Source organism: Podarcis pityusensis (assembly GCF_964106645.2).
Source record: "Podarcis pityusensis genome assembly, chromosome: 9".
In the NCBI taxonomy this organism is placed as follows: Eukaryota; Metazoa; Chordata; class Lepidosauria; order Squamata; family Lacertidae; genus Podarcis; species Podarcis pityusensis.
In genome coordinates, this window is record NC_138034.1 from 1,842,933 (window position 1) to 1,869,319 (window position 26,387).

At 43.5% G+C, this 26,387-nt stretch overlaps 1 protein-coding gene across 8 annotated transcripts in view; it reads left to right on the forward strand.

Annotated features, from left to right (window-relative positions):
* SCAPER (S-phase cyclin A associated protein in the ER) overlaps nucleotides 1–26,387 on the forward strand; it is a 227,172-nt gene that overhangs the window by 40,014 nt on the left and 160,771 nt on the right. For all 8 annotated transcript variants that reach the window (XM_081021507.1, XM_081021500.1, XM_081021502.1 and 5 more), the window contains 9 exons: nucleotides 3,291–3,391; nucleotides 8,782–8,898; nucleotides 9,733–9,893; nucleotides 17,391–17,653; nucleotides 18,585–18,815; nucleotides 19,833–20,003; nucleotides 21,508–21,583; nucleotides 22,477–22,594; nucleotides 24,192–24,303. In XM_081021507.1, the coding sequence (XP_080877633.1) occupies nucleotides 3,291–3,391; nucleotides 8,782–8,898; nucleotides 9,733–9,893; nucleotides 17,391–17,653; nucleotides 18,585–18,815; nucleotides 19,833–20,003; nucleotides 21,508–21,583; nucleotides 22,477–22,594; nucleotides 24,192–24,303 (1,350 nt within the window). The remainder of the gene's footprint in view (nucleotides 1–3,290; nucleotides 3,392–8,781; nucleotides 8,899–9,732; nucleotides 9,894–17,390; nucleotides 17,654–18,584; nucleotides 18,816–19,832; nucleotides 20,004–21,507; nucleotides 21,584–22,476; nucleotides 22,595–24,191; nucleotides 24,304–26,387) is intronic.

The following is a 26,387-nucleotide window of genomic DNA, read 5'->3' on the forward strand; positions in this document are numbered from 1 at the left end:
ATGTCATGTTTTCAAGTTAACTGGCTGCTTAGGAACGGGCAAATCTTCAGGTTGAGAGTTCATTTCTTAGCCATGTTCTCTGGGCAAGTTGCTTCTTGCGGCCTGTGCTCCCATCTGTGGCCACCTGAAAGAGAAGAAGGCTTGATCTGCCATTGGCAGGGTTGCGACTGGATGCCAGCTCTAATATTTCATTTTGTGGAACATGTCTTACTACCCGCTGACTTGGCACTGCAAGCAACTATCTATTGTGTCCACCTTTCCCTTTAAAAAGGAAAAGGAAAAGGAAAAGTTCTTATTAGAGCTACTTCTTCCAGCTGATTTAAAGTTTTAGTGTATTAATCATCTCTTTTTTAAAGAAATAATTGATGCAAATGTACTTTTATTTAATATTAATACCTACTTTAAAAGAGCTGTTCTGGGTCCACCCTCCTGCTTTGTGCAGTGGCCGGTCAGAGGCCCTCCAGCAAGGGCATGGTGGTAATAGCCCTCCCAGGCAGATTGACACTTCCCAGCAGCTGATATTCAGTGGCAAATTTAAGAAGGAAAACACACACAAAACCAAGTTTTTTTCTTCATAAAGGAGAGGCAACAACACAACACAGACTGTCAACTTACACTGAAAATACAATCATACTTCCTTCTAAAATTAAATGCGAGTTCACATAAGCACCCCACATGTCAATTTTAACATAATGGATAGCAGCCATTTGATAGATCCTCCATGAATTTATCTGGTTGCCTTTTAAATTAATGTGAAGCTGATCTCCTTTACGCTACTGTCCAGGATTCAGCACCTTTAAATAAAAAGGGAGTTGGAAATCGGATTGTGATGTTGTGGCAGTGGATCCCATAAATTTAATTCTATGTACTTTTTTTAGACATGGAAGAGAGGCTGGAGGTGTTTTACAATTTAATAAACAAAAACTGCCACTCAGTTTTTGGCAGGGAAGGCCATCTTTAATAGTCTCTCTTTTTATTCCCTATTACACCATCTTGGCAGAATGGATACAGCTTCTTCAGAATAATGAAGTGTGACCTAAACTCTCAGCACCTCTCTTCATAATTAATCAGCTAAAGAGAGGGTGGCCAGTTGCATGTTACCAACAAAGACTTGCCTCAGCAAAGCAGAGGATAGACAATTACGTTAATTTGCATTAAAACTGCATATAGTAACATATGCATAGACACAAATTTGGAAATAATAGGTATAATTTAAATAGAAATATAGTACATCTCACCATGGTGGAGATGCCTGCAAACTCTGCTGACCAGGTGCTGCTAAGTGTTGGTGGGCAACTTCGAGGGCCACCAACCCTCCTTTCGTCATGATTTTTTGACATTCCTCAAATAGAGAGTCCCTTCAAATAGAGGACTTTCCTGTGTAGAGCAGAGCACATGGTAACCCTAAGGTGGTGAAATCACCAAATCCCAAGTCAACTGGGCTCACGCTGGCAAAGTAGAAAGGGTGGGGGAAGCATTTTTCCACACCTTTGTTTCTTCTTCCATAGGCCTATAGTTTGGTTTTTCAGATTTTTGTTTCTTTCGAATTTTGCCTCTCATTGCTCTCCATGGAAGAGGAAATTAATATGGCAGCTCCAGGGCTGTTGTACTCCCTCTCCTCTTTGGGAGCCCCCTTTTTTTTCCATAGGAAGAAGAACACACACGGATGCAAAATGGCACTCTTCAGAATATGAGAATTAGCATAATTCTGGCAGAATTTAGAATAATTCTGGTGCAACAGCAGCAGTCTGGCTTGCTTGGAGTCTGCTGTTAAGGGAATTCAATTTTTTAAAAATCATTCCTCTTTTTCTGCTCTGTTGACTTGGACAAATTAGGTCTCTTAGTATGAACTACAGTGGTGCCTCGCAAGACGAAAAGAATCCGTTCCGCGAGTCTCTTCGTCTTGCGGGTTTTTTCGTCTTGCGAAGCAAGCCCATTAGAGGTTTAGCGCTACAGTATTAGCGGCTTAGCCGGCTTAAAGATCAGCTGATAAGCGGCTTAACGATCAGCTGATAAGTGGCTTAGCATCAGCTGTTAAGCGGCTTAACGATCAGCTGATAAGCGGCTTAGCATCAGCTGTTAAGCGGCTTAAAGATCAGCTGATAAGCTGCTTAGCATCAGCTGTTAAGCGGCTTAAAGATCAGCTGATAAGCGGCTTAGCCATCAGCTGTTAAGCGGCTTAAAGATCAGCTGATAAGCGGCTTAGCATCAGCTGTTAAGCGCCTTAAAGATCAGCTGATAAGCAGCTTAGCCATCAGCTGATAAGCGGTTTAGCGGCTTGGGAAAAAGGGGGGGAAGGAAAAAAACCCCGCAGGAACTTGCAAGACATTTTCGTCTTGCGAAGCAAGCACATAGGAAATTCGTTTTGCGAAGCACCTCCAAAACGGAAAACCCTTTCGTCTAGCGGGTTTTCCGTCTTGCGAGGCATTCGTCTTGCGGGGCACCACTGTACTGAATGGATTGCTTAAGCTGGACATAATGATGGTGTAATTGGACACTGTTAATTGACTTATTGAATATATTTTGTATGCATCTAAACTTCATTGTAATGTATTATGGCTATTGTTCTATTATTGTTGTTGTTGAACTGTCTTATTTTCTGTACCATTGTCACTGGTTTCAGAGTCAAGGGTGGCTAAACCCATTAATCTTTGGGAAGGGCTCAAGCTCAGTAGTAGAGCACATGAATGCCCAAGGTCCCAGGTCCAATCCCCAGCAGCTCCCAGTAGGGCTGGGAGAAACCCAGTTTGAAACCTTGGAGAACTGCTGTCAGTCCATGGTAACGGTACTGTGCTGGATGGACCAGTATAAGGCAGCTTCCTAGGCTCATAATATGTGAACTTGGCCTTTAAGTATTGAAGTGAGAGCTGGAGTCGGAATCAGCATTGATGAGCGTTTGCTAAAGCCCATGCCTGCATAGGGGGCCACTGGTGACCTCTACGCCACCACCACGCCAACCAGCCCTGCTGCTGTTGCACCTTCCACTATTCCTTATTGTTGCATCTTCCTGGGAATTACTTGATAAGCTTCACCAACTCCAAAATACTGTCATTGTTCTCTTAACGTCAATAAATGCCTTGTCTCCAAAGGCTGCAAAACAATGGAAATCAGGTGTGTTCTGCCAGTCTAGATATACCGTAGCTGGTGAAATATTATATAGAATAAGTACTGTTTTAAAAACAGTTTTTTTCCTCATAATTATTTGCTGCTGGGTTGATCCTTGTTCGTTCTATTTCATTTCTGTTCTTGGTTTGTATATGATATGTTCCTTTGATAAATTTATGTTGTAGGAGGTGTTAATGATGCTAGACAACTACGTACGAGATTTCAAGGCTTTGATTGATTGGATACAGCTTCAAGAAAAGCTGGAGAAGGCTGATGCCCAGAGCAGGTAATTGGAAAAATATTTCCATATAACTTTCCACATAACACTGGTCCTAAAGGATCTTTACTGGCTCCCAGTATGTTTCCGAGCACAGTTCAAGGTGTTGGTGCTGACCTTTAAAGCCCTAAACAGCCCTGGCCCTGTACTCCTGAAGGAGGTCCTCCTCCGAGGGTCTTCTGGTGGTTCCCTCACTATGGGAAGTGAAGTTACAGGGAACCAGGCAGAGGGCCTTCTTGGCAGTAGCACCCTCCTAATGGAATGCCCTCCCATCAGCTGTCAAGGAGATATAAAAAACAACAACATTTAGAAGACCTCTGAAGGCAGCCCTGTTCAGGGAAGTTTTTAATGTTTGATGTTTTATTATGTTTTTTATATTTTGCTGGGAGCCTCCCAGAGTGCTTGGGAAACCCAGCCAGATGGGTGGGGTATAATAATAATAATAATAATAATAATAATAATAGTAGTTGTTGTTTTTATTATGCTTGTTCTCTATATGGCAGGCACTTTGTTTCAGATAGTGTCCCAAATGCTAGCATGTTGTGGCCTAACCAGAGTTTGGCCTTCAGTCTTGTGCACTCCTTTCTCTATGTGTGCTTCAATTCCCTTCCTCATTTGTAATAGCTGTAGTTTGAAATCAGGTAAACAGTTATTATTGTAAACCATAGTTTGCATCTAAACTAGAATGGGAACTCATATTTGAACTAGATCTGGAGGCAAGCTGCAGTTTGTTCTCACTAAGTTTGTCTGATCTGAGATTACTGCAAACCTATTGTTACGTTGAACCAGAAGTGAGGGAGATGCAACTCAGTGCAAGTGGGGAAGATGGCGCATAGCCCTTCAAGGCACGACCCTGAAACCCAAGCCATGGTTTGGCTGTTATATCTGAACCAAACTCTATGCACAGTTATGCTTAACTGTGGGTTCCTGGTTTATTATATTCTTGTTTATGTGAAGTGTGGAGTAAAGTTGCTGTATGCAGATGTGTTGTGGTTTGTAAGCCAGGATTGTGTAAACCATTTCTCTCTGGCCGTTTTTAACGCTAATGTTACGATGGTTCTGTATAATGGAGTCCTCTGATCTCCACCTGGCCGCTTCCCAAATTCATCTGAGGCTCTTGCTCATGCAACTTCATCTTCTGTATCATGTAGATTCTAGATCAAAATTATTATTCAACAGAAAGAAGCATCAGCCATATGAATGTTTGAATTTGAGAACATCACCTAAAAGAAACATTTCCCCTATCTATAGCTATTCCATTCCAGCAGGGTTCAGTTTTAAAGGAGTTTTTCTCATTCATTCATTCATTCATTCAAATTGATGCTATGCCTTGTGTGTGTTTGATTTATATGCTTCTAAAGTTTTAATTAACCATTTGTCTCCTGGCGCAACCAAGGGGATTCAATTAGTTCATGGAGGATAGTTCTGTCAATTGCCTCTGGCAACATTAGCTGAATGAAACATCCAGATTTCATAATCTTAAACCTCTGAATTCCAGCTGCTGGAGGGGCAAACAACAGGCATCTTCATTGCCTTCATCCTCTGATGATGATGATGATGATGATAATGATAATGATAATAATAATAATAATAATAATAATAATAATAATAATTTATTATTTATACCCTGCCCATCTGGCTGAGTTTTCCCAGCCACTCTGGGCGGCTTCCAATCAAGTGTTAAAAACAATACAGCATTAAATATTAAAAACTTCCCTAAACAGGGCTGCCTTCAGATGTCTTTTAAAGAGAAGATAGCTGCTTATTTTCTTCACATCTGAAGGGAGGGCGTTCCACAGGGCGGGCGCTACTACCGAGAAGGCCCTCTGTCTGGTTCCCTGTAACCTCACTTCTCACAATAAGGGAACCGCCAGAAGGCCCTCGGCACTGGATCTCACTGGCTGAACGATGGGGGTGGAGATGCTCCTTCAGGTATACAGGACCGAGGCCGTTTAGGGCTTTAAAGGTAAGCACCAACACTTTGAATTGTGCTCGGAAACATACTGGGAGCCAATGCATATCTCTCAGGACCGGTGTTATGTGGTCCCGACGGCCACTCCCAGTCATTAGTCTGGCTGCCGCATTCTGGATTAATTGCAGTTTCCGGGTCACCTTCAAAGGTAGCTCCACGTAGAGCGCATTGCAGTAGTCCAAGCGGCAGATAACTAGAGCATGCACCCCTCTGGCAAGACAGTCCGCAGGCAGGTAGGGTCTCAGCCTGCGTACCGGGTGGAGCTGGTAGGCAGCTGCCCTGGACACAGAATTAACCTGTTTCTCCATGGACAGCTGTGAGTCCAAAATGACTCCCAGGCTGCGCACCTGGTCCTTCAGGGGCACAGTTACCCCATTCAGGACCAGGGAATCCCCCCCCCGCCCACCCCCTGTCCCCCCAAAACAGTACTTCTGTCTTGTCAGGATTCAACCTCAATCTGTTAGCCGCCATCCATCCTCCAACTGCCTCCAGGCACTCACACAGGACCTTCACCGCCTTCACTGGTTCTGATTTAAAAGAGCGGTAGAGCTGGGTGTCATCTGCATACTGATGAACACCCAGCCCAAACCCCCTGATGATCTCTCCCAGCGGCTTCATATAGATATTAAAAAGCATGTGGGAGAGGACGGAACCTTGAGGCACCCCACAAGTGAGAGCCCAGGGGTCTGAACACTCATCCCCCAACACCACTTTCTGGACACGACTCAGGAGAAAGGAGCGGAACCACTGTATAACAGTGCTCCCAGCCCCTCTAGACGGTCCAGAAGGATGTTATGGTCGATGGTGTCAAAGGCCACTGAGAGATCCAGCAGAACCAGGAAACAGCTCTCAGGTACCTTTGTCCCTAGCCCGCCAGAGATCATCGACCAGGGTGACCAAGGCAGTTTCAGTCCCATGGTGAAGCCTGAATCCCGATTGGAAGGGATCCAAATGGTCCGCATCCTCCAGGCGTGCTTGGAGTTGTTCAGCAACCACCCGCTCAATCACCTTGCCCAAGAATGGAAGATTTGAGACTGGGCGATAGATGGCCATAATGGCCAGGTCTAAAGATGTTTTTTTAAGAAGCTGTTTAATGACCGCCTCTTTCAGCGGATCTGGGAATGTTCCCTCGCAGAGGGAATCATTCACCACCCCACGAAGCCCATCGCCCTGCCCTTCCCTGCTTGCTTTTATTAGCCAGGATGGACAAGGATCAAGAAGACAGGTGGTTGGTTTCACTCGTCCAAGCAGCTTGTCCACATCCTCGGAGACTGAAATTGATCCCATATAACATGACTAGACAATTCTCTAGCACTCTCCCGCCCCGGCCCTGCTCCCACGGTAGAGTCTACCTCCTTCTGAATCTGAGTGACTTTATCTGCAAAAAACTTTGCAAAAGCATTGCAGGAGATCTTGAGGTCCCTACCCGGCCCCGATGACGAAGGTGGTTCCGATAGATTACGAACCACCTGAAAGAGTCTCCTGCTGCTGTTTTCTGCAGATGCAATAGAAGCGGCGAAGAAAGTCCTCTTCACTGTTGCCATTGCCACTTGGTAGGCTCGACTTTGAGCTCTAACCCGTGTCTGATTCAGAGTGAGTTTTCCGCCACCAGCGCTCTAGCCGTCTCAACGATTGTTTCATCCCCCTCAGCTCCGGGGAAAACCACAGGGCTGTCCGGGCTCCATGCAATTGGAGAGGGCACTTCGGAGCCAGACAGTCAATATCCCTGGTTAACTCCGTATTCCAGCGGGTCACCAGGGAATTAGCTAAAAGGCCATCAACTTGGGATAAAACATCCCCTACCACTCCCTGGAAACCATTTGGATCCATTAAGTGGCGGGGGCGGACCATCCAAATCGGTCCCCCCTCTCTGCAGAGGGGAAGGGTCGCGGAGAAGTCCAGTTGCACCAGGAAGTGATCTGACCATGGCACTTCTTTTGATTCGCTTTTACTTAGTGTCAGATCACCAGCATCCATAGAGGTGAACACCAGGTCTAAGGCATGTCCGCGGCTATGACTTGGGCCAGACTTATTCAGGGACAGCCCCATGGAGGCCATGCTTTCCACGAAGTCCCGAGCGGCCCCTTGTAAGGTTGTGTTGGCATGGATGTTAAAATCCCCTAGGACAACCAAGCTAGGTGTCTCCAGGAGAACATCTGCCATGACCTGAAGCAGCTCGGGCAGGGAATCCTTGGTGCAGCGGGGAGGTCAGTACACCAAAAGGAATCCTGTACTGCCCCTATTGCCCAACTTCCAGAACATGCACTCAGAAAACTGGGTCTTCCCAATAGGACGCCTGGTGGAAACTAATGACTTCCTAAAAATCACTGCAACCCCCCCCTCCCCACCCACATGACCTGGGTTGTCATGTGTAAGAGAAACCTGGTGGACAAGCAGCAGCAAGGACAGGCCCATCTGCTTCATCCAACCAAGTCTCTGTCACATATGCCAGGTCAAATCCTCCATCCACAATCAGGTTGTGGATGGCAGTGGTCTTATTCATCATTGACCTGGCATTGCACAGCAACACTTTCAGGTCATGTGGGTTTCCCCTGCTGATTCCAGTATCCTTCTGGTCAGGACCAGACCTGGAGGTAGGGATAGTCCTCAGACAATGACTAAATGGTCTGGTATTAGTATAGCTCCTCCTCCTGCCCGTGACCACTGAGATCGGGTGTCCTGGTGCTTCTGCCCCTGTGGAACCTGCCCCAGCTATTCTGTTGGCTGAGGCCCACTCCCAGGCAGCCCTGACCCTTTCCCCTTAGAAAGCAAAATACAAACTTTACAATGGCCCAACAAAATAGTAAAAGCAAAACAAAGCCAAAAACAATTATACTAAAATAAAACTAATCCCCACCCCACTCAACATTTATCCGACCCCAAACAAAAATAAAATAAAATAAAAATACGTAAATAAAAACCATCGTTCACAGTGGTGCAACAAAGTAAAAACGCTTTTAAAACATTTTAAAATATGTAAAAACATTTCCGACATTTGCTGCAGCAGCACCAGTGTCCTGAGGCCTCGCTGGAGCCTCTTAAAGCTGTGGCGGTGGTGAGTGTGGGCCCCGCCCCCTAGGCCGGTGGAGGGAGCGGCCTTCCCCAACACTCACGATGGGCTTTCCCACCAACATCTGGCTTTTACTGCTCTAAGCAAGAGTGTGGATTAGACAGACCGAATCATAGACTAGAAAGGGACCACGAGGCTCATCTAGCCCACCCCTGAACTCTCCATATGTGGCAATTATCAGGGATAAACTCATGCACCAAGGAGGGTGGCTGAGAGCACTTCCATGGAGACCACTAGATGCAGTCTGCAGGCCTTGCATTGTGCACTTTTACAGCATCCAACATTGTGGCTTTAACTGCAAACAAGTAGGAATACCAGTGCCTAGTTTTTACTTAGTATTCCACGTTGAACTTGCAGGCCAACTTCACTAGCATGGGAAGTAAAGAAGATGTCTCCAGGACGCCATGTAATTCCAAGCCCATCAACTGACAGAATAAGTGTAACATCAAACGCTCGAAGAAGTCTGAACTTTGGGTATGGAAACTGAAACACTTTCCTATTTCAAGAGTGAAAACAGAGATGTTTTGAAAAGATCTGTTCATTGGCATAGATTTCTCACTGTAGCTTTTATTACTAAACTTAACTTGCATCAGTTTTCTATTTTTCTCTTCCTGCTTAGCTACTATGTTCCAATCATTGTTGGGCTGTTTGTCCCCCCCGCCCCCCCATTATGGAATGATTGTTGTTGTAGCTGTTGTTGCTCTGCAAACCTTACAGTTCCTCTGAGCATTCTCTCAGCATTCACCATATGTGTTTGCTATGAGAGGGAATGATTAAAATTAAAAATAAATATCACTGTCTTCATGCACACCTAAACTCATGCTAGAGCCTTTGAGGATGCAAGTTTCAAATTTGAAATTTGCTCCAGTGTAAGAAATAGAGGAAGTTTGCCTCTCTTTGCTGTCATTTTGCTGTGGAGAACTAGATGGAAAAGTAGTTCATGGAAAGAGGCAACACAAGTGAAAGTTAGCATACATACTTTTGTCAAAGCTCAACATTTTGTTTTGCCAGGTTTCTAGACCATTTTCCACAAACGTATTCTATATGGTTCTATGTGGATCCCACTTTGATAAAATCAACCTATTTGGGTAGAATAGTCATGTGACTGCATCTTTATATGTTCAGATTTTAAATTAGTGGTGTTGAGTAGTGCAATCACAGTTAATTTTTGTGCTTTGGATAATTAATTGTTAGGTTGAGCCAATAGAAACCATGAGGAACTGAAAAAGTGAGAGACGAAGAATACATGGAAGGTATCAATCTGTCCTTAATGAAAATGCTAGATGTGTGACTTTTTTCTTTGCTTAGGACACCATCTGCAACAGTGACTTCTAATCGTCTGGCTCCAGTGGGTGTAAGTTGGGCAGACAAAGTGAAAGCAAACCATATAGCAACGGTTACCAGTTCAGAGATGGCAACAGCACAAAAATGCATACCAACACCAGTGCAGAAAACTTCACGGAGAAATGGCAAGTGTCTATAAGTGACCTGATTAGTAATGTACCTTATGGTCATGTGCATACATTTATATGCATGTGCACTTGAGGCAGAGGTGCATCCATAGCAAGATGTGACTTCTTAGGGATTTAACTTCTAGAGCAGTGGTCTCCAAACTTTTCGCCCTCATGAACCACTTGATAGTTGCAGATAGTCTTGGTGGACCATTTAATGATTTTCCTGCCAGACATAACAATTGCAATGCACTGTGCTAGATTCTCTATGATTCTTAATTGTATTTTTATTGCTGCTTTTATTTCTTTCATTGTATTAGCATTTTGAAGTTGGAAATGTTAAAACTGTGGTTGAATAATAGTTGTAATATATATAAATGAGAAAATATATATAGTTCATAGAATTCAAATAGTAATACATTAAAGAAGCATTAAAATTACAATTAAAATTCTATGAATATTTAATTTGAGCATGCCACAGACAGTCCTCGCACCACATTTTGGGAACCCCTGTTCTAGAGATACTGTGGAAGCTGACAAACTTGGAGAAATGACAGCTTTAGAAACTCATGCTAACAAGTGCTGTTAAGTACTATTTTCATATTGATTTTATGCTGCTCCATAATGGCTTTAGGCCGTTTGTGTGTTATTTAAGTCCAGGCTTCCCCCACCCTGATGCCTTCCAGGTGTTTTGCACTTTAGCTCTCATTAGCCCCAACATGAAATCATAGATTGGTGAAGACTGGTTTAGTACTGATGATTTTTATTATTACCGTATTTTTCGCCCTATAGGACGTACTTTTTCCCCTTCAAAAATGAAGGGAAAATGTGTGTGCGTCCTATGGGGCGAATGCAGGCTTTCGCTGAAGCCTGGAGAGCGAGAGGCGCCGGTGCGCACCGACCCCTCTCGCTCTCCAGGCTTCAGGAAGCTATCCGCAAGCCTTGCGCGCCCAGGGGGAGTTCCCGTGGGCTCGCAAGGCTTGCGGGCGGCAGCCTGAAGCACGGGGCGCCCTCCGGAGGACGCCCCGTGCTTCGCGCAGGTGTCCGCAAGCCTTGCGCGCCCGGGGGGAGTTCCCCCCGGGCGCGCAAAGCTTGCGGGCAACAGCCTGTTCTGGGGGCTGGGGTCGGGGGAAGCTCAGGCTTCCCCCACCCCCAGCCCCACAAGCAAGCTCCGGGAGCGATGGCGAGATTGCGCAACCTCGCCTTCGCTCCCGGACCCCCAGCCCCGAGGCTAAAAACGAAGCCAGGACAGCGAGCGGGATCCATCCTGCTCGCTGTCATGGCTTCTTTGCTCTTTGGGGCTCGGGGGGGGGAAATAATCCCCCCCTTTATTCCCCCCCCCCAAAATAAGTGCGTCCTATGGGCCGGTGCGTCCTATAGGGCGAAAAATACGGTAGTTTAGTTTGTATTTATCAATTTTGTTTCATTTTTTCCAAAAATAATTTCAGTCACTGGAAAAACTGAGTTAATTGGGCAGTGTAGACAAAGATCATACATAAACTAGACACTGTCCAAATACAAAAATGGAAATAGTGATTTATCAGGGACAGGTACAAGAAAATACAAGGCTGGCCCTGTAAGAAGCAACAATTGGAGCTGCATTGTTCAGTGTTTGTGCCATGAGTTACTGTTTATGTTTATCCATTAAAAACTAAGTATTTCTTTTGTTTGGACAAGTTAAAAAGATATAGCTTAGTAATCCATCTGACTATTTCAGAGGGGTAGGCTTGTTAGTTTGTTTTTACTGTAAGAGTCTTAAAAGACTCACAGATTTATTGTGTCCTGAACGCTGGTGCGTGCAATTTTGTGCCACAATAAATCTGTTCGTTTTTAAGGTGCCACAAGCTTCCTTGCTCTTTTCATTGCTGACTACTAACCTAAATGTAAAGAATTAGAAGAGTATTAAGGGGTTTTTTCTTACGTAATTAAAAAGTACTGGATTTGTTCCCCCTTTGTTTTAAAATTCTCATAGACACTTTATACATCATCATGGGCATCAGGGACCACTATTAAAAAAACAACCCCAAAAGTGTTGAGTTTCACAAGTTTAGACAAGTGACCCCACAAGAGCAGCATTTGGCTAATATTTTCAAGAAAAAGCCGATAGGTAGACCATGTGCCTGTAGAGACACAAGTTTAAAAAAGATACCGTATTTTTCGTCCTATAGGGCGCACCGGCTCATAGGACGCACCTCATTTTTTTTGGGGGGGGGAAATGAATAAAAAAAATTATTCCCCCCCCGCCGCGGCTGCCGCCCCAAGCCTTGCGCACACCTGCCCGAAGCACGGGGCACCCTCCGGAGGGCTCCCCGTGCTTCGGGCGACAAGCTGCCGCCCCAAGCCTCACGCGCCGGCGGGACCTCCTGCCGGGCGCGCAAGGCTTGCAGACACTCGCCCGAAGCACGGGGAGACCTCCGGAGGGTGCCCCGTGCTTCGGGGGACAGGCTGCCGCCCCAAGCCTCGCGCGCTCGGCGGGACCTCCTGCCGGGCGCGCAAGGCTTGCGGACACTTGCCGGGGCTGCAGGCTGCTGCCCGCAAGCCTTGTGAGCCCACGGTAACTCCCACCGGGCTTGCAAGGCTTGTGGATAGCTTCCTGAAGCCTGGAGAGCGAGAGGGGTCGGTGCGCACCAATGCCTCTCGCTCTCCAGGCTTCAGCGAAAGCCTGCATTCGCCCCATAGGACGCACACACATTTCCCCTTCATTTTTGGAGGGGAAAAAGTGCGTCCTATGGGGCGAAAAATACGGTAATGGATAACATGTTGTTTGAGTACAAGTGGAATCCTATCTAGCTGTAGTTTCTCTTGCTTTAAAAGTTTCTCTGGATTTTGTACTGAGAGCCTGGAGTTCCATAACAGGTTAATTCCTTATTTGTGTTCTATTAGTGATCTAATAATTCAATATCTACTCAGTAGTAATTCTATTGATATTAATATGAACACTCTACATACAGGGTGGAAAACGTGGTTCTCTGGGTGCTATTGGATAAACAGTGGTGCCTCGCAAGACGAAATTAATCCGTTCCGCGAGTCTCTTCGTCTTGCGGTTTTTTCGTCTTGCGAAGCACGGCTGTTAGCGGCTATTAGCGGCTTAGCGGCTGTTAACGGCTTAGCGGCTATTAACGGCTTAGCGGCTTTAAGAAAAAGGAAACAAACTCGCAAGAACTCGCAAGACGTTTCGTCTTGCGAAGCAAGCCCATAGGGAAATTTGTCTTGCGGAACGACTCAAAAAATGGAAAACTCTTTCGTCTAGCGAGTTTTTCGTCTTGCGAGGCATTCGTCTTGCGGGGCACCACTGAAAAATAAAAACCTAGCACCATTCATTTAAAAAAGTCATTCATTTAAGTAATCTTAAAAGTACTACTTAAATTTTAACAACAGTGAACCAAATATTGATTGAGTGATTTATTCATTATATTTCTATGCCGCTTTTCATTCAAATGAATCACAAAGCAGCTTACAAACAATAAATAATAACAACAAGCTAGAACATGGGTTTTGAGATTTGAACATCACAACCTATTGGCTGGGATCAGAAGCCATGGGGTAGTGTTTGCACGTGCATCCAGGCAGCTCATTCCTTAGCTCACACTCCTCTCTGAGGAGGGACTTCATTAATCAGGAAGCAGGGCACAGGAGTCACACTGGACCTCAGAAAACCCTCACATGAACAGAAGGCAGCAGTTCAGGATTTAGGAGCAATATAGAATTCACTGAGATATAGACTGTTTGGAACCAACTCATTTTGAGAACCTGTGTATTTAACTCTTATTGAATTAGGGGTCCTGCCCTTGTGTGGACCTGTTCCCTATCCATAATAGGACTTGTCCTCTTATTCCTCTCTATTCCTGGACTCCTAAGCTTACTCGGGAATCTTTGTAGAAAGACTTTTGAAAGTCCAAGGAAACCTCTGTCTGATGCTTGTTGACACTCAAAGAACTCTACTAAGGTAGTGAGAGAGCACTTGCCCTAGGTGGTCAAGTTGGTTGAGAGCTATTTGTTCTACCTCCAACTCCTGTTAGAGTGGACTGAAGTGCAGGAAATGAGTCTGTTTCCCTTTTGCAATTACCAGTGACATTTGCTGGCTGCTGGTAAGGTTGTGATTCTTTGTAGCCCTGAAACAGGTTCTTTAGATCAGGGTAGCCAATGTTGTATCCTCCAGATGTTAAACTCCACCTGTCCTCAGCCCCACCAGTAGTCAGGGCTGTGGAGAGTGAGTCCACAATATCTGGTGAGCACCATGCTGGGTATCTTTGTTCTAGTAAAATATTTCAATGAGTGTGAGCTAAGTAATGGTAGAAGACAACATTCAGTGTGACAGATCTCTTTGAAAGAGATGTTTTAATATCAGGAACCGACAGCTTACCATAGTGCAAAGGGGCCCTTTTCTCACTAGTCTTGTTAATAGGGTTGCAGATGCAGTGATGTTGGAGGCATAACGCCTAAGTGGCTTTGGGAGGTGGGGTGGTGGGGGCTTACAATAACAGATGGTTTGTCACTTCAGTGTAATACAAGAAGAAGCCGAGAGTGGGAAGCTCAGATGTGACTAGAGAATTGTCAGAATACCCCAATGAATTATTCATTGACAAAACTGGGCATGTAACACAATCCAGATTGTGATACTCAGTGTGGGCTTGCCCATAAAGTGCCCCACACTTAACTAAAACAAAAACCTTCTCCTTTCTAGTTTCAGTTTGTGGTCTTAGTATGGACACTCCCATCCAACCTCAAAGTGTGTGTCTGGTATTAAGGGCACCAACTGCACACCCTGTTAAGTCATGTAATGTAAAGCACCATTTTTAAAAGGCATGTTTCCTATTTATGCTGCCCTCCAGATGTTGTGAACTGCAGTTCCCATCAGCCCTGACCATTGACCATGCTAACGGCAGATGATGGGTGTTGCAATCCAACAATGCCTGGAGGGCACTGGGGTTTGTTTTTTTAATCTGAGAACTGCATTGCAAACTCGAAATGATAGCTATGTTCCAGGCTGCTGTTGGCGGGCCCTGCATGCTGGTTTCTCTCATCCATCTGTTTAGCCACTGTGATAACAGGATGCTAGACTAGATGGGCCATTGGCTTTACTTGAAGTACAATAATGTAAGTGTACGTAGCCCTGGATCAAGATGGATCTGCCTTCCTTGAGGGGCCGTGATTGTTTGCTCCAGTGACAACTGTGCTTGGCTTGGCAGTGGAGGGAGGCCCTCTGGGGTGGAATTGGAGGAGGGAAGCAGACCTTCTGCCTCACTGTCCCTTGGGTCTCCTCTTTCTCTGCCGCTTTACGGACTGTGCCTCGTGGTGGTTCAACAGCCTACTCCTCTCTGTCTTCTTGGTGTTCCGTCCCTCTCTCTAAAGCGGAGCCTGGACCCATGACACAGCTCCATCTTTATCAGGATAGAGTCCAGAGGGGCCCTGGTTCCATCTTTCCCGATAGCCTCTGGACATGATTTGGTTAAAAAGAGGGTGGGAAGTCAGGGCTTGGGGTTGTCATTAAAGGCAGCTCCTTTATCCCCTCAGTTTGGTGACTGCTCTTTACTACGTCTCTTAATTCTTCCTTAAGGCGAATCTTTTCCACTTTTCCCTTCCCATCTGCCCCCATGTTTGAGCAGCTTGCTACAGATAATATTTCTTCTCAGTGCTTTTTGACTTGGCTTCGCATCTTTTTGTGGTCATGAGGAGCCTTGAGAAAACTTAGCGTACAGTAATGATTATATAACTCAAACTCTATATGTTATAATAGCCTTTGCTTGCAAATCGGGATGACAATCTTTTTATCAGTTTCCTGTGTGTGATTTGTTATTCTGCCTGAATAGCTATTCTTTATAGATCCTTCTCATTTCTTATTGAAATGCTTCTTTAAAACCTTTTAGATATAAAAGTAGCATTAACAAATATTCATAATTAACATCTAGCTTTCTTTAGGTACTAAATTTTGATTCAAATTTGCCTCCTGTGACCATTTTTCTTTTATTGTTTTTATATTTTATAACTTTCTAATGTTTGTGTTGGCAGTATCCTTGCCTAATGGATGAGTTCCAGTTTTTAAACAGCATTTTTTTTCAAATAGTGCTTTATACTCTTTAAAGTCCCCTCCACCCCAGGTCACACAAACCATGCTCGTCCTAAAGAGTAAAATTCCCCTGGAGATAAAGATTTGTTTGTAATCTGAGTAGAGTAAAACCCATGTTACTTTACACTCCAGCATTGTTTTCTTTTAAATTTAATTTAAGCCAGCTTCTGTTGGTGCATTTAGAATTGCTAAATCATTTCCCCCCTTTAATGTGCAGTGCTCAGAATCACACGTTGCCTCCTATTAAGTTAGACCATGGGCCAAATCCAGCCCAAGCCTGTCTACCTCAGGGTAGCCAACGTGGTGCCCCCCACGTGCTGCTGGACTCCTGTCAGCTCCAGCCAGAATGGCCAAGGGTCAGGGGTGATGGGAGTTTTCGTTCAGCAGCAGCTGGAATGCACCACTCTGGAAGCAGATCTCCAGTGTCTCTGGCGTGGAAAGATCTTGCCCAGCTCTGCTGCCTGGTGCCGGGGACTGAGCTCAGGGCGTCCTCTGCCACTTAGCTGAGGCCTTTCTTACATATCGGACACAGTTGGCTCTAATCCATGCAAACTTACCCTGTAAAAGTTCTTTTAGTCTTTAAGATGCCACAGGCCTCTCTCTGTTGCTTTTTAAAATTCATAGCGCCTATGCAAATGTAAGTGCTGTGTGGCTCCATTTGCAGAATCAGAGCAGGAAAGTCAACTAGTTAAGGTATTTGATACGCACATCCCTTTGCCAGAAAACGTCCTCCTGACAGGAATATTTGAGGAATTAGTTCTTTGTGAATTTCAATATGAGTGGACCTAATCACCCCCCCCCCCCGGACTAATGCACAGATTGGAACATATTTTTATTTTATTTATATACTATAAATATTCTATACTTACCTTCATCTGAGGATTACAGGGTGGTTTATAATATAAAAACACAAAAAAGCACAGCACAGTAACAAACCATAACAGTAACAGTAAAAGGCCACAGGACTATTTACTTAGCCATAGCTATTCTTCGGATTTTGCAATGCAATTTTCAGATCAAAAATATCAAAATGCATATTATAAGATAAGATATAATATATCTTATACTTATAACACATATATTTATAATATATGTGTTTTAGAAAAATTGAAATATCGGCTTTTCTGCAGTTTTTATTTTAATTTTTTTGGAATTATGAGGAAGTGGAACAGAACTGATTTAGGCATAAAGACTCAGGAGGTTGTGGACTCTCCTCCCATGAAGGTTTTTAAGCAGAGTTTGGATGGCCATCTGTCCTGGATGCTTTAGTTAAGATTCCTGCATTGCCTGGGGTTGGGCTAGATGACCTTGGGGGTCCCTAAAACCCCCACAAGTCTATGATTCCAGGACACATGGCTCGTCCCTCACTCCTGATTTCTGTGTGCTCAGATATTTGTACTCAATCTTGCTTTTGATTTCTTGCTTTGCTTTTTAATGGTGCCATGTAGAGCGGAGGGATGCTGAAGGATGGGAAACAGTCCATCGTGGAAGACCTGTGAGGTCCAAGTCTTCTGCTTTGGCCACAAAACCAACTTCATGTACAGAGTTATCACGCTTCAAGGATGACAGCGACAAAGAAAATGTCGCTCTTCAACCACCAGAGAATAAGCAGAAGGCCTTGCTAAATGAAGAGAGTCTATCTAAAACTGTAGAGCCTGCCCCCAAAGATTCTTGCTGTCTGTCTGAGCACCCCCTTGCTGAAAGGACTCAGGTACATGCAGTTGAGGGGAACTGTTTTCAAAAGAATGTTGGGAGCTAACTGTTGCAAGTAAAATTATTAAGCATTAGGTACTTGCTATAAAAAGAAAATTAATGCTGGAGATTAATAAACTAATGCATTAGGACTGGTCGTTGTCCTCTTCAGATCACCACACAAACACTTCTTGTTCTTTTATAACTTTTTATTGCGTATTAAGAAACAATCTTATAAACGGTTCTTATCTTTAACTATTATTCCTCAGAGTCACTTATTTCAGATACCTTCTGAGTTCTGCTTCTGAACTGAACCCTTGCCTTTCCTGGGAACAGCCGGTCCCTCCCTGTTGTTCCTCTTGCTCTCTTCTATTAGATTCACTGCTCTCCTCCCCCCCTTGGGGAAAGCTTTCTCCCTCTGGGAAACTGGAAACTTCTAACTCTAACTCTTCCCTGACATAATGTTTCTTGAAAGATCACCATCCCCAACAGCTTTTAGAAAATTCAGCACAGTGGTACCTCTGGTTGCGAACGGGATCTGTTCTGGAGCCCCATTCACAACCTGAACGGAACGCAACCCATGTCTGTGCAGGTCATGATTCGCCGCTTCTGCGCATGCGTGTGACGTCGTTTTGCGCGTCTGTGCATGCGTGAGCGGCGAAACCAGAAGTAACCCTTTCCGGTACTTCTGGGTCGCCGCAGGACGCAACCTGAAAAGACGTAACCCGCAGCGTTCGCAACATGAGGTATGACTGTATTTGTAAAAAAACCAAAAACCTTGATTTTAATTATTACAAGTGTGTAAAGTATTTCAAGCTATGCTAAGCAATGAACTCTTACGCAGAGTAGAAATGACAAAATCCCTTAAGCAGAATTTGCTCTTGGTCAAATGTATGGGTGCGGTTGTGTTTGGAAGCTCAGTATCGATTTCTGTCTATCTTGCATATTAGTTCGCAGCCCGTGTCCTTGAGGACATCAAGATCTCTGAGAAGAGCAACGGTTTGCCAGGTAGTTCTCTACTTCCATCTTCTGAAGTGCCTGTGGTTCTCTTAGAGGCTGAACATACTTCAAAAAGTCTTCAGGTGGAAGAAATAATCTCTACTGATTCCAGGAGCGATGAAGGGAGTCAAACAGAAAAAAATAAGATTGAAAGAGAAATGGACCCTGCAGATATTTCAAATGTGAGCGCTTGCAGATGGGCAAGAGGATCTGTTCTAAAAACAAGTCCCCAAACTTAATGGCATGTAGTAAATAGTTACCACCTTCCCCTTCTGTAACACAGCTGTATTAGTCAAGTATGAGGGGGTATAATGCAGTGATAAAGGAGATGCCTGGGAGGTCACAGGTTCAATCCCCTAGCGTCTCCAAGATGGTAGCAGAGCCATCAGTGCATCTGCATGCTCCTAACGGCCTGGGAGTGGAACTAGAGGAAGAGCTGTTTGGCTGGTTTTTGGCAGGTCCAGTGGTGAATCTTATCTCTTTGTTTTTAAGGTCCAGAAGGGGTGCCAAATACCAATGCTGCCTACATATAAATGTAGGAAAGCAGTTACTTACTCGAGTTACTTACTCCTAGCAGTTCGAAAGCATACCAGCACGAGTAGATAAATAGGTGGGAAGGTAAATGGTGTTTCCCTGCGCTCTGGCACTTGGCATGGTATTCTGTGCGCCAGAAGCGGTTTAGTCCTGCTGGCCACATGACCTGAAACAGCTGCTGTGGACAAACGCTGGCTCCCTCGGCCTGAAAGCAGAGATGAGCGCCCCAGCCGATAGTCAAATTTGACTGAACTTAACCATTCAGGGGTCCTTTACCTTACTATACAGTGGTACCTCGGGTTACGTACTTAATTCATTCCGGAGGTCCGTTCTTAACCTGAAACTGTTCTTAACTTGAGGTACCACTTTAGCTAATGGGGGCCTCCCGCTGCCATGCGATTTCTGTTCTCACCCTGAAATAAAGTTCTTAACCCGAGGTACTATTTCTGGGTTAGCGGAGTCTGTAACCTGAAGCGTATGTAACCCAAGGTACCACTGTACCACCTCTGAGGGAAAGGGAGGAATGGAAAGTCAGATAGTTGGATATATGAATGATGGGGGTCAAATACCATCAGGTTGACACTTGGAATGGGAGAACCATTTACATAGCAGTAAAGTATTTTCAGGCTTCCAGATGAACTCTGATTTTGGTTTTGTTTCTTTAGTCCATGGCTGAAGTTCTTGCTAAAAAAGAGGAGTTAGCAGATCGCCTGGAAAAGGCCAACGAAGAGGCTATTGCAAGTGCCATTGCGGAAGAAGAACAGTTAACCAGAGAAATTGAAGCCGAGGAGAACAATTACATAAACATTGAAACAGACAATGACAGTGACTTTTCCGTGAGTTTTCTGCATGTGTTGAAATAATTTATAGTGGATCAGGTTAATATTCCCAAAACAGGCTAGAATTTGACAATAGTTTTACATATTTGTATAGTTTTCACTGTAGCAAAGTAACTGTCTGATGTGCCAGGGAGACAAAAAAAAAGTAACACAGGTTCTAGCATGACTGGAATTAGTTTCCAGGCTCAGTTGAAGGCTCTGTTCATCATCATCGTTGTTGTTGTTATCATATTTGCATATAAGGTACTTGTTTTTTGAAGTCAAGAAAAGGAAAAAAGAAATATACATAATATCACTATAGCAATTGTTAACAATTAACAATTTCAATTTTTAAGCTACTGAGTTTTTATCACTGAGGTTTTTATCACAGTTTTTATCACTGAGATCCAATTTTCATTATACTTGTCCATGCGAAGTCAAGTTTATAAGCCATCCGCTCATAGGTGGCAAGTGTAAACAGATCTTCAATCCATTGAATAAATGGATCCCTATATTTATCTTTCCAGTGTAAATGCAACAATATCAGTCTTTTGGCCATAGTAAGGGCACGGAGAATCCATTTCCATTGTCCAGTTGTCAGAATATAATCCTCTGAAATTTTTAGCTTTTTCCATACAGTGACATTTTATATAATCCATTGCTTTCCCCCAAAACTTAGTAAGTATAGGACATTGTAAAAATACATGTTTTAAAGAAAGCGCCTTTCTTGACCTTAAAAGCCCTATATGACTCAGGAACGCCACTTCCCATAGAGACCTGCCTGAGTACTGTACTGCAGTTGTCTTCTGAAGCCAGGATGCCCAATCCAAAAAGCTAATGCCGTCAGCTACTGCTGTTGGCCTGAGAAGATGTTGTATCATTTGTGTGTATTTATATTTTAAATTGTAAATGCCTTAGGTGCCTTAATAGAAAAGGTGTTCAAAAATGCAGTGAATGATAAATAATCTCTAGACTTCTGGAGGTGCTGAACTTCTGCTCCCATCATCCCTGACATGCGCTATGCCTGCTGGGGTTGATGAGAGTTGGCATCCGGCAACATCTGGAGGGCCACGAGTTAGCCACTCTTGCTTTAAGCTATGGTCAATGAGAACAAACCAGGATCAAATCATACTTTCAGATCCTGCCTTGTTCTCAAACCATAGTTTTAAAAACCTTCAGTTTCCAAGTTTGGTCCTAAAAGAACTAAGGTTAGGTTAAAATGGAAAGCTATACCTTACAGGTGTGAAAGGAGGGCAGGAAGAATGTGTAAGGCCCAATCTGCTTTTTCTCACAGCAAAAACATTGGTTTCCTATTATGTCTGAAGTGGGCCATAATAGCGACAACAGCTGCCTTTTGTGTTGGTTTGCTATTTTAAAGGAGACTGGAAGAAAGATGCTCTTGAACATTTGATTTATTTTTGCATTTATATATAGTTTGCATGGAATGGTGAGTGTAAGAAAGGTTTCTTTTCCAAATAGAAAGTTTGGTTTCTGTTTTCTGTTTTGCACTATGGAATTTTAGGCTGGCATGGGCAGTGGAAGCACATCTTTCTGTGGAATTTCCATGGACTGGAATGATGTCCTGGCAGACTATGAAGGTAAACTTCCTTGTCCAGAAATGTGAATTAACAATATCAGAGCGCATGTCTTAAGGCTTTCATTCTGTCACCCGCCCCTTTATTCCCCTTGCTTTTTAATCACAATAAATTTGTGAGAGTGATAACCATCACCAAAGTTTGGTGTACCGTGCAAATATTATCAGGCAAGTGGTTTTGATATTAATGCAATTGTTTAATTAAAAAAACAACAACTACGGAATAATAAAAGGGAACATTTTCACTATATTATTGTTCCAGAATTCTCTCTTTTGTCATTTCCATTCTGATTACATTCCAGAATGGAACAAATTCTGTACATGCACTATTCCTTTGATTTGTTTTTAAAACTTTATTGTATTTTTGATAACAAAGGCCAAGTTTGAACATCACGTTAAACCATGGTTTGCCACAAACATATCAGTTGCAGCTTCGCACTAGCATCCAAGAGAAACAAACCACAAGCCCTGGCTTAGCATTATGTCCAAATCAAGGGTTTTGGTTTATTTCACTCCAGATAAACTACAGTCTGTAGCCAAGATTTGTTCTTAGCTTACAGAACATGGTTTGTTTGAGTGAAACAAACCTCAAACCTTGGTTCAGACATAAGCCGGGGATCATGATTTGTTTCTCCTGTGCATCAGAGGGGAACAGCAGCATCCAAGGTCATTTGGTTCATGGTAAACCATTAACTGCGATTTACTGTGATGTGTGAACAAGACCAAATTCACCAATGTTACGGCACAAGTGCTACAACAGTCAACAATTTTAGAATGTGCTCGTTGAGAGTGGCATGGCCAACTGGGAGTAGGATCATGTACCAGAGTAAATATTGAGGATATTTTGCTTCCCATATGCTAGCTTTTACTTTAAAAAGGGATCCTGCTTTTGTGCAGCTCGTGAATCATGGCGTCAAAATAACACTTGGGGCGACATTGTAGAAGAAGAACCAGCTCGTCCACCCGGCCACGGAATACACATGCATGAGAAACTCTCCTCACCATCTCGCAAGAGGTCTTTAATATTTTTAAACTTTTGGTATAGAATAAGCTCAACAGGATCAAATTCCATAGCTGAATTACCAGTACAGTGGTACCTCAGGTTACAGACGCTTGAGGTTACAGACTCCGCTAACCCAGAAATAGTACCTTAGGTTAAGAACTTTGCTTCAGGATGAGAACAGAAATCACGGCATGGCAGCAGCGGGAGGCCCCATTAGCTAAAGTGGTGCTTCAGGTTAAGAACAGTTTTAGGTTAAGAACAGACCTCCAGAACTAATTAAGTTCTTAACCTGAGGTACCACTGTATATATTAATTATTAGAGCATAGGAAGCTGCCTTTTACGAAGTCATACTATTTATTTGTCCATCTAACCCAGCCTTCCCTATTCTGACTGGCAGTGTTTCTTCTGGGTCTCAGGCAGAGGAGCTGCTCAGAGTGCTGCTGCCACCACCAGAGAAGCCCACCAAATTTATCTTGTCTTTATCATTTATTTTTAACTCCCAACATAATGAGCTAACTTGGCCATTGAGGCAAACTCCCATATTATCTCTTCACTAATTGCTTCAGACTCCGTATGTGATAGCCGTTCCTTACAGTCCATTCTCACTAAACCATGGTGCTATTTTCCTAGAAAAAGAGGTGCCGGAACTGAACACGAACGCCTACCTTGTTCTCTTAGAATGGCAATAGTGCCCATCTGAGAGAGGCCAGAACTTAGTTCCAGTGAGTTCTGGCTGAAAAAAAAAAGCCCAGCTAAATCATATGTATCATATGAACAGAAAGAATACTAGGTCCAATGGTGGTGGTTGTTGTTGTTTAGTCATTTAGTCGTGTCTGACTCTTCGTGACCCCATGGACCCCATGGACCAGAGCCCGCCAGGAACTTAAGGTCCAATGGTACCTTAGAGCTTAACATATTTTAGAGTTGAATCTTGATTACCGTATATTTCCATCCTTAAGACGCCCCTATGTATAAAACACCCCCCCCCTATTTTGGGGTACTCATATTTACGAAAATGGGGGGAGATGGTCCCATGTATAAGACGCCTCCTAATTTTTGACATTATTTTTAAGGAAAAAAACCCTAGTCGTATACACGGAAAAATACAGTAATTTCCAGAGGGTTTTTTGCCACTGCACATTCCCACCCTGAACATCACCACTGCTGTTGCTTGACCATGTGGTAAATCACTTCAGTTGTGATCCCAAAGGGCCTGCATGGGACACATGCAGCAGGGCTTTTCTGTCCGCCCCCCCCCCCCCCGAGTCTTTCTTCAGATCCAAATATATTTTCGAGGGTCAAAGAAAGCCCTTCCATGTGCTTCCATGATGAATAGAAAGTTTTGAGGTTTGTTTCAATGATAATCCTTGCTAAATTGATGGACTCAACTAAGTTCAATTCATTGATTTAAATGGGCCTACTCTGAGTAGCATTTACTTGGGTATAAGCCATAGCTTAAACTATTCCAAAATTATGTTCAGTGCCTGAACTAGATATTTGTGAGCGATTTCTTCAATTGTTGCCCGGTAATGTAAGTTTCAGGTTTCCCCACATACCTTTGTTTTGATTCATTGTCCCATTAGCCTTTTCAAATATTTATTTCAAAAGGACAATAGCAGAATCTAAAAAGAAACATGAAGAAAAGCAGATGAAAGCGCAACAGCTGAGAGAGAAACTGCGTGAGGAGAAAACGCTAAAGCTTCAGAAATTAATGGAACGGGTACGTTTGCTGTAGTTTAGCTTTTCATGCTCCATTGTGACTCATAATCATACCTTTTGCTAGATCTTTGGGCCACACTCATGCCTTTGGGAACAACTGGTCAATGCACATTCAGAAGAGCATTCTCCAAAAATATGCTGGTTGGATTTCAAAGGTCCATGTGTAGTGTTTGACACGGCAGCTGGGGATTTCAGAAGCACTTTCTCACTTTAACCCCATATATTCCCTGAAAAGATTTTCCTGAGTTGCAGGGGACCCTCAGGGAACAGTGTGTGATGAGGATGGGAATCATTGACCTCCCTTCTATGTGGATGTGATTATTGTCTGCTCATGTACAATGTACTAAGGTGGGTGTGTCTCTGAATAGGACCTCAGTGTATTGTTCTAGTCCTTTCAGCTTGAAGGTGTTCTGAATACAGCGTGCGGAATCCAGTTTGTCCTCCTAGGGCTCTTGCCCTGCTGAATCAGACCAATGCCTTAAATAGTCCAGGATTCTGTTCTCACAGCGGCATCCAGATGTCTGTGAGAAGCTAGGCAGAACCTGAGGGTAACAGCCCCTCCCTCCTTGTGATTCCCAGTAATTGGTATTCAGAAGCATACTGAATATTTCAATAGTACAGTGGTGCCTTGGTTCTCAGACTTAATCCATTCCAGAAGTCCAAAACCAAAGCATTCCAAAACCAAGGCACACTTTCCCATGGAAAGTAATGCAAAATGGATTAATCCGTTCCAGACTTTTGAAGACAACTCCTAAAACAACAATTTAACATGAATTTTACTATCTAACGAGACTACTGATCCATAAAATGAAAGCAATAAACTATGTACTATAAAATAAATAAGACAGTATGGTAGATGATAAAAATAAAAATAAATTCTTACCTGCTCTGATGATAGTCATTGTTTGGATGGGGGGCTTTTATCCATTTCTGCAGTCACAAAATCAATCAGTAGCTGAACAGGGTTCCACACAGTCACAAAAACAAATTAACCGAATAAGCCTCAAAAACAAAAATGCAAAATAAACAGCAAAAACAAAAGCACCAAACGTAATCCGTTCCGGAAGTCCATTTGACTTCTGAAATGTTCACAAACCAAAGTGCAGGTTCTGGTTGGTGCTGGTGCCCCGGAAACGGTAGCTGACAGCCACATTGGATGTCCTCTTCCGAAAAACATTTGAAAACCAGAACACTTACTTCCAGATTTTCAGCGTTTGAGAACCAAGGCATTTGAGAACCAAGGTACCACTGTACAGAACACTGTACTTTGTAGACCCCAAACCCGCATGCTTCCTTCCCCTCTTGGGAGCTCTGATTCTCTCCCTAACTTCCTGGTTTGTGCTAGCCATGATTTGCCCTCATGTCCAAATTAGGCAAACTATGTTTTGTGCAAACTAGGAAGGGGAGAATTGGAGCACACAACAGAAAGAGAGGAGGTAATAGACAAACCTGAGGCCAGTTTTCTACCCCCTGTAATATGATTTAGAGGAGTATTTTAATGGACCTGTTGGGAGGCATTTTTATTCTTTAGAAACAACTCCATCTTCAATGTCTGATTCTGTTCTTCCAACCCTCCTTAAAGCATTTAGACTATAAATTACTCAGATACTTAAGCAATGACATCCTGTAAAATTATATTTTCCTGATCTTTGTCTGTCTTATGCAAATATTTCCCCTAGCATGGGATTGGTGCTGGTAAATATTACCTGAGGTTTCAAGGTTCATTTGCTTCTCTTACGTTAAGTGAAGTGAGAGCTTTTGTCATGCTGTGTATTGCGTTATGTTAGACCTTTTGAAATGTTGACATGCATTAAACTTGGAATGATTGCCAACTCATGAAATATGAGATTTATGACATCTTTCCTTAACTCCATATTCCTCATGGTTGGTGCCATAAATGCTAACCTTGATTGAAAGACTTCACAATATCGTCACTATTCAGTTTTGAGTTAGGCTGACATTGCTCCAAGATTACTCTAAGCAGTATTTCTAATGGCACTTAAATGGTTATATTTATTGAATTGTTGGCAGAAAAGTGGAATAAAAATATCCTGAGAATTTAACACAATATAGACCTATAGTAAG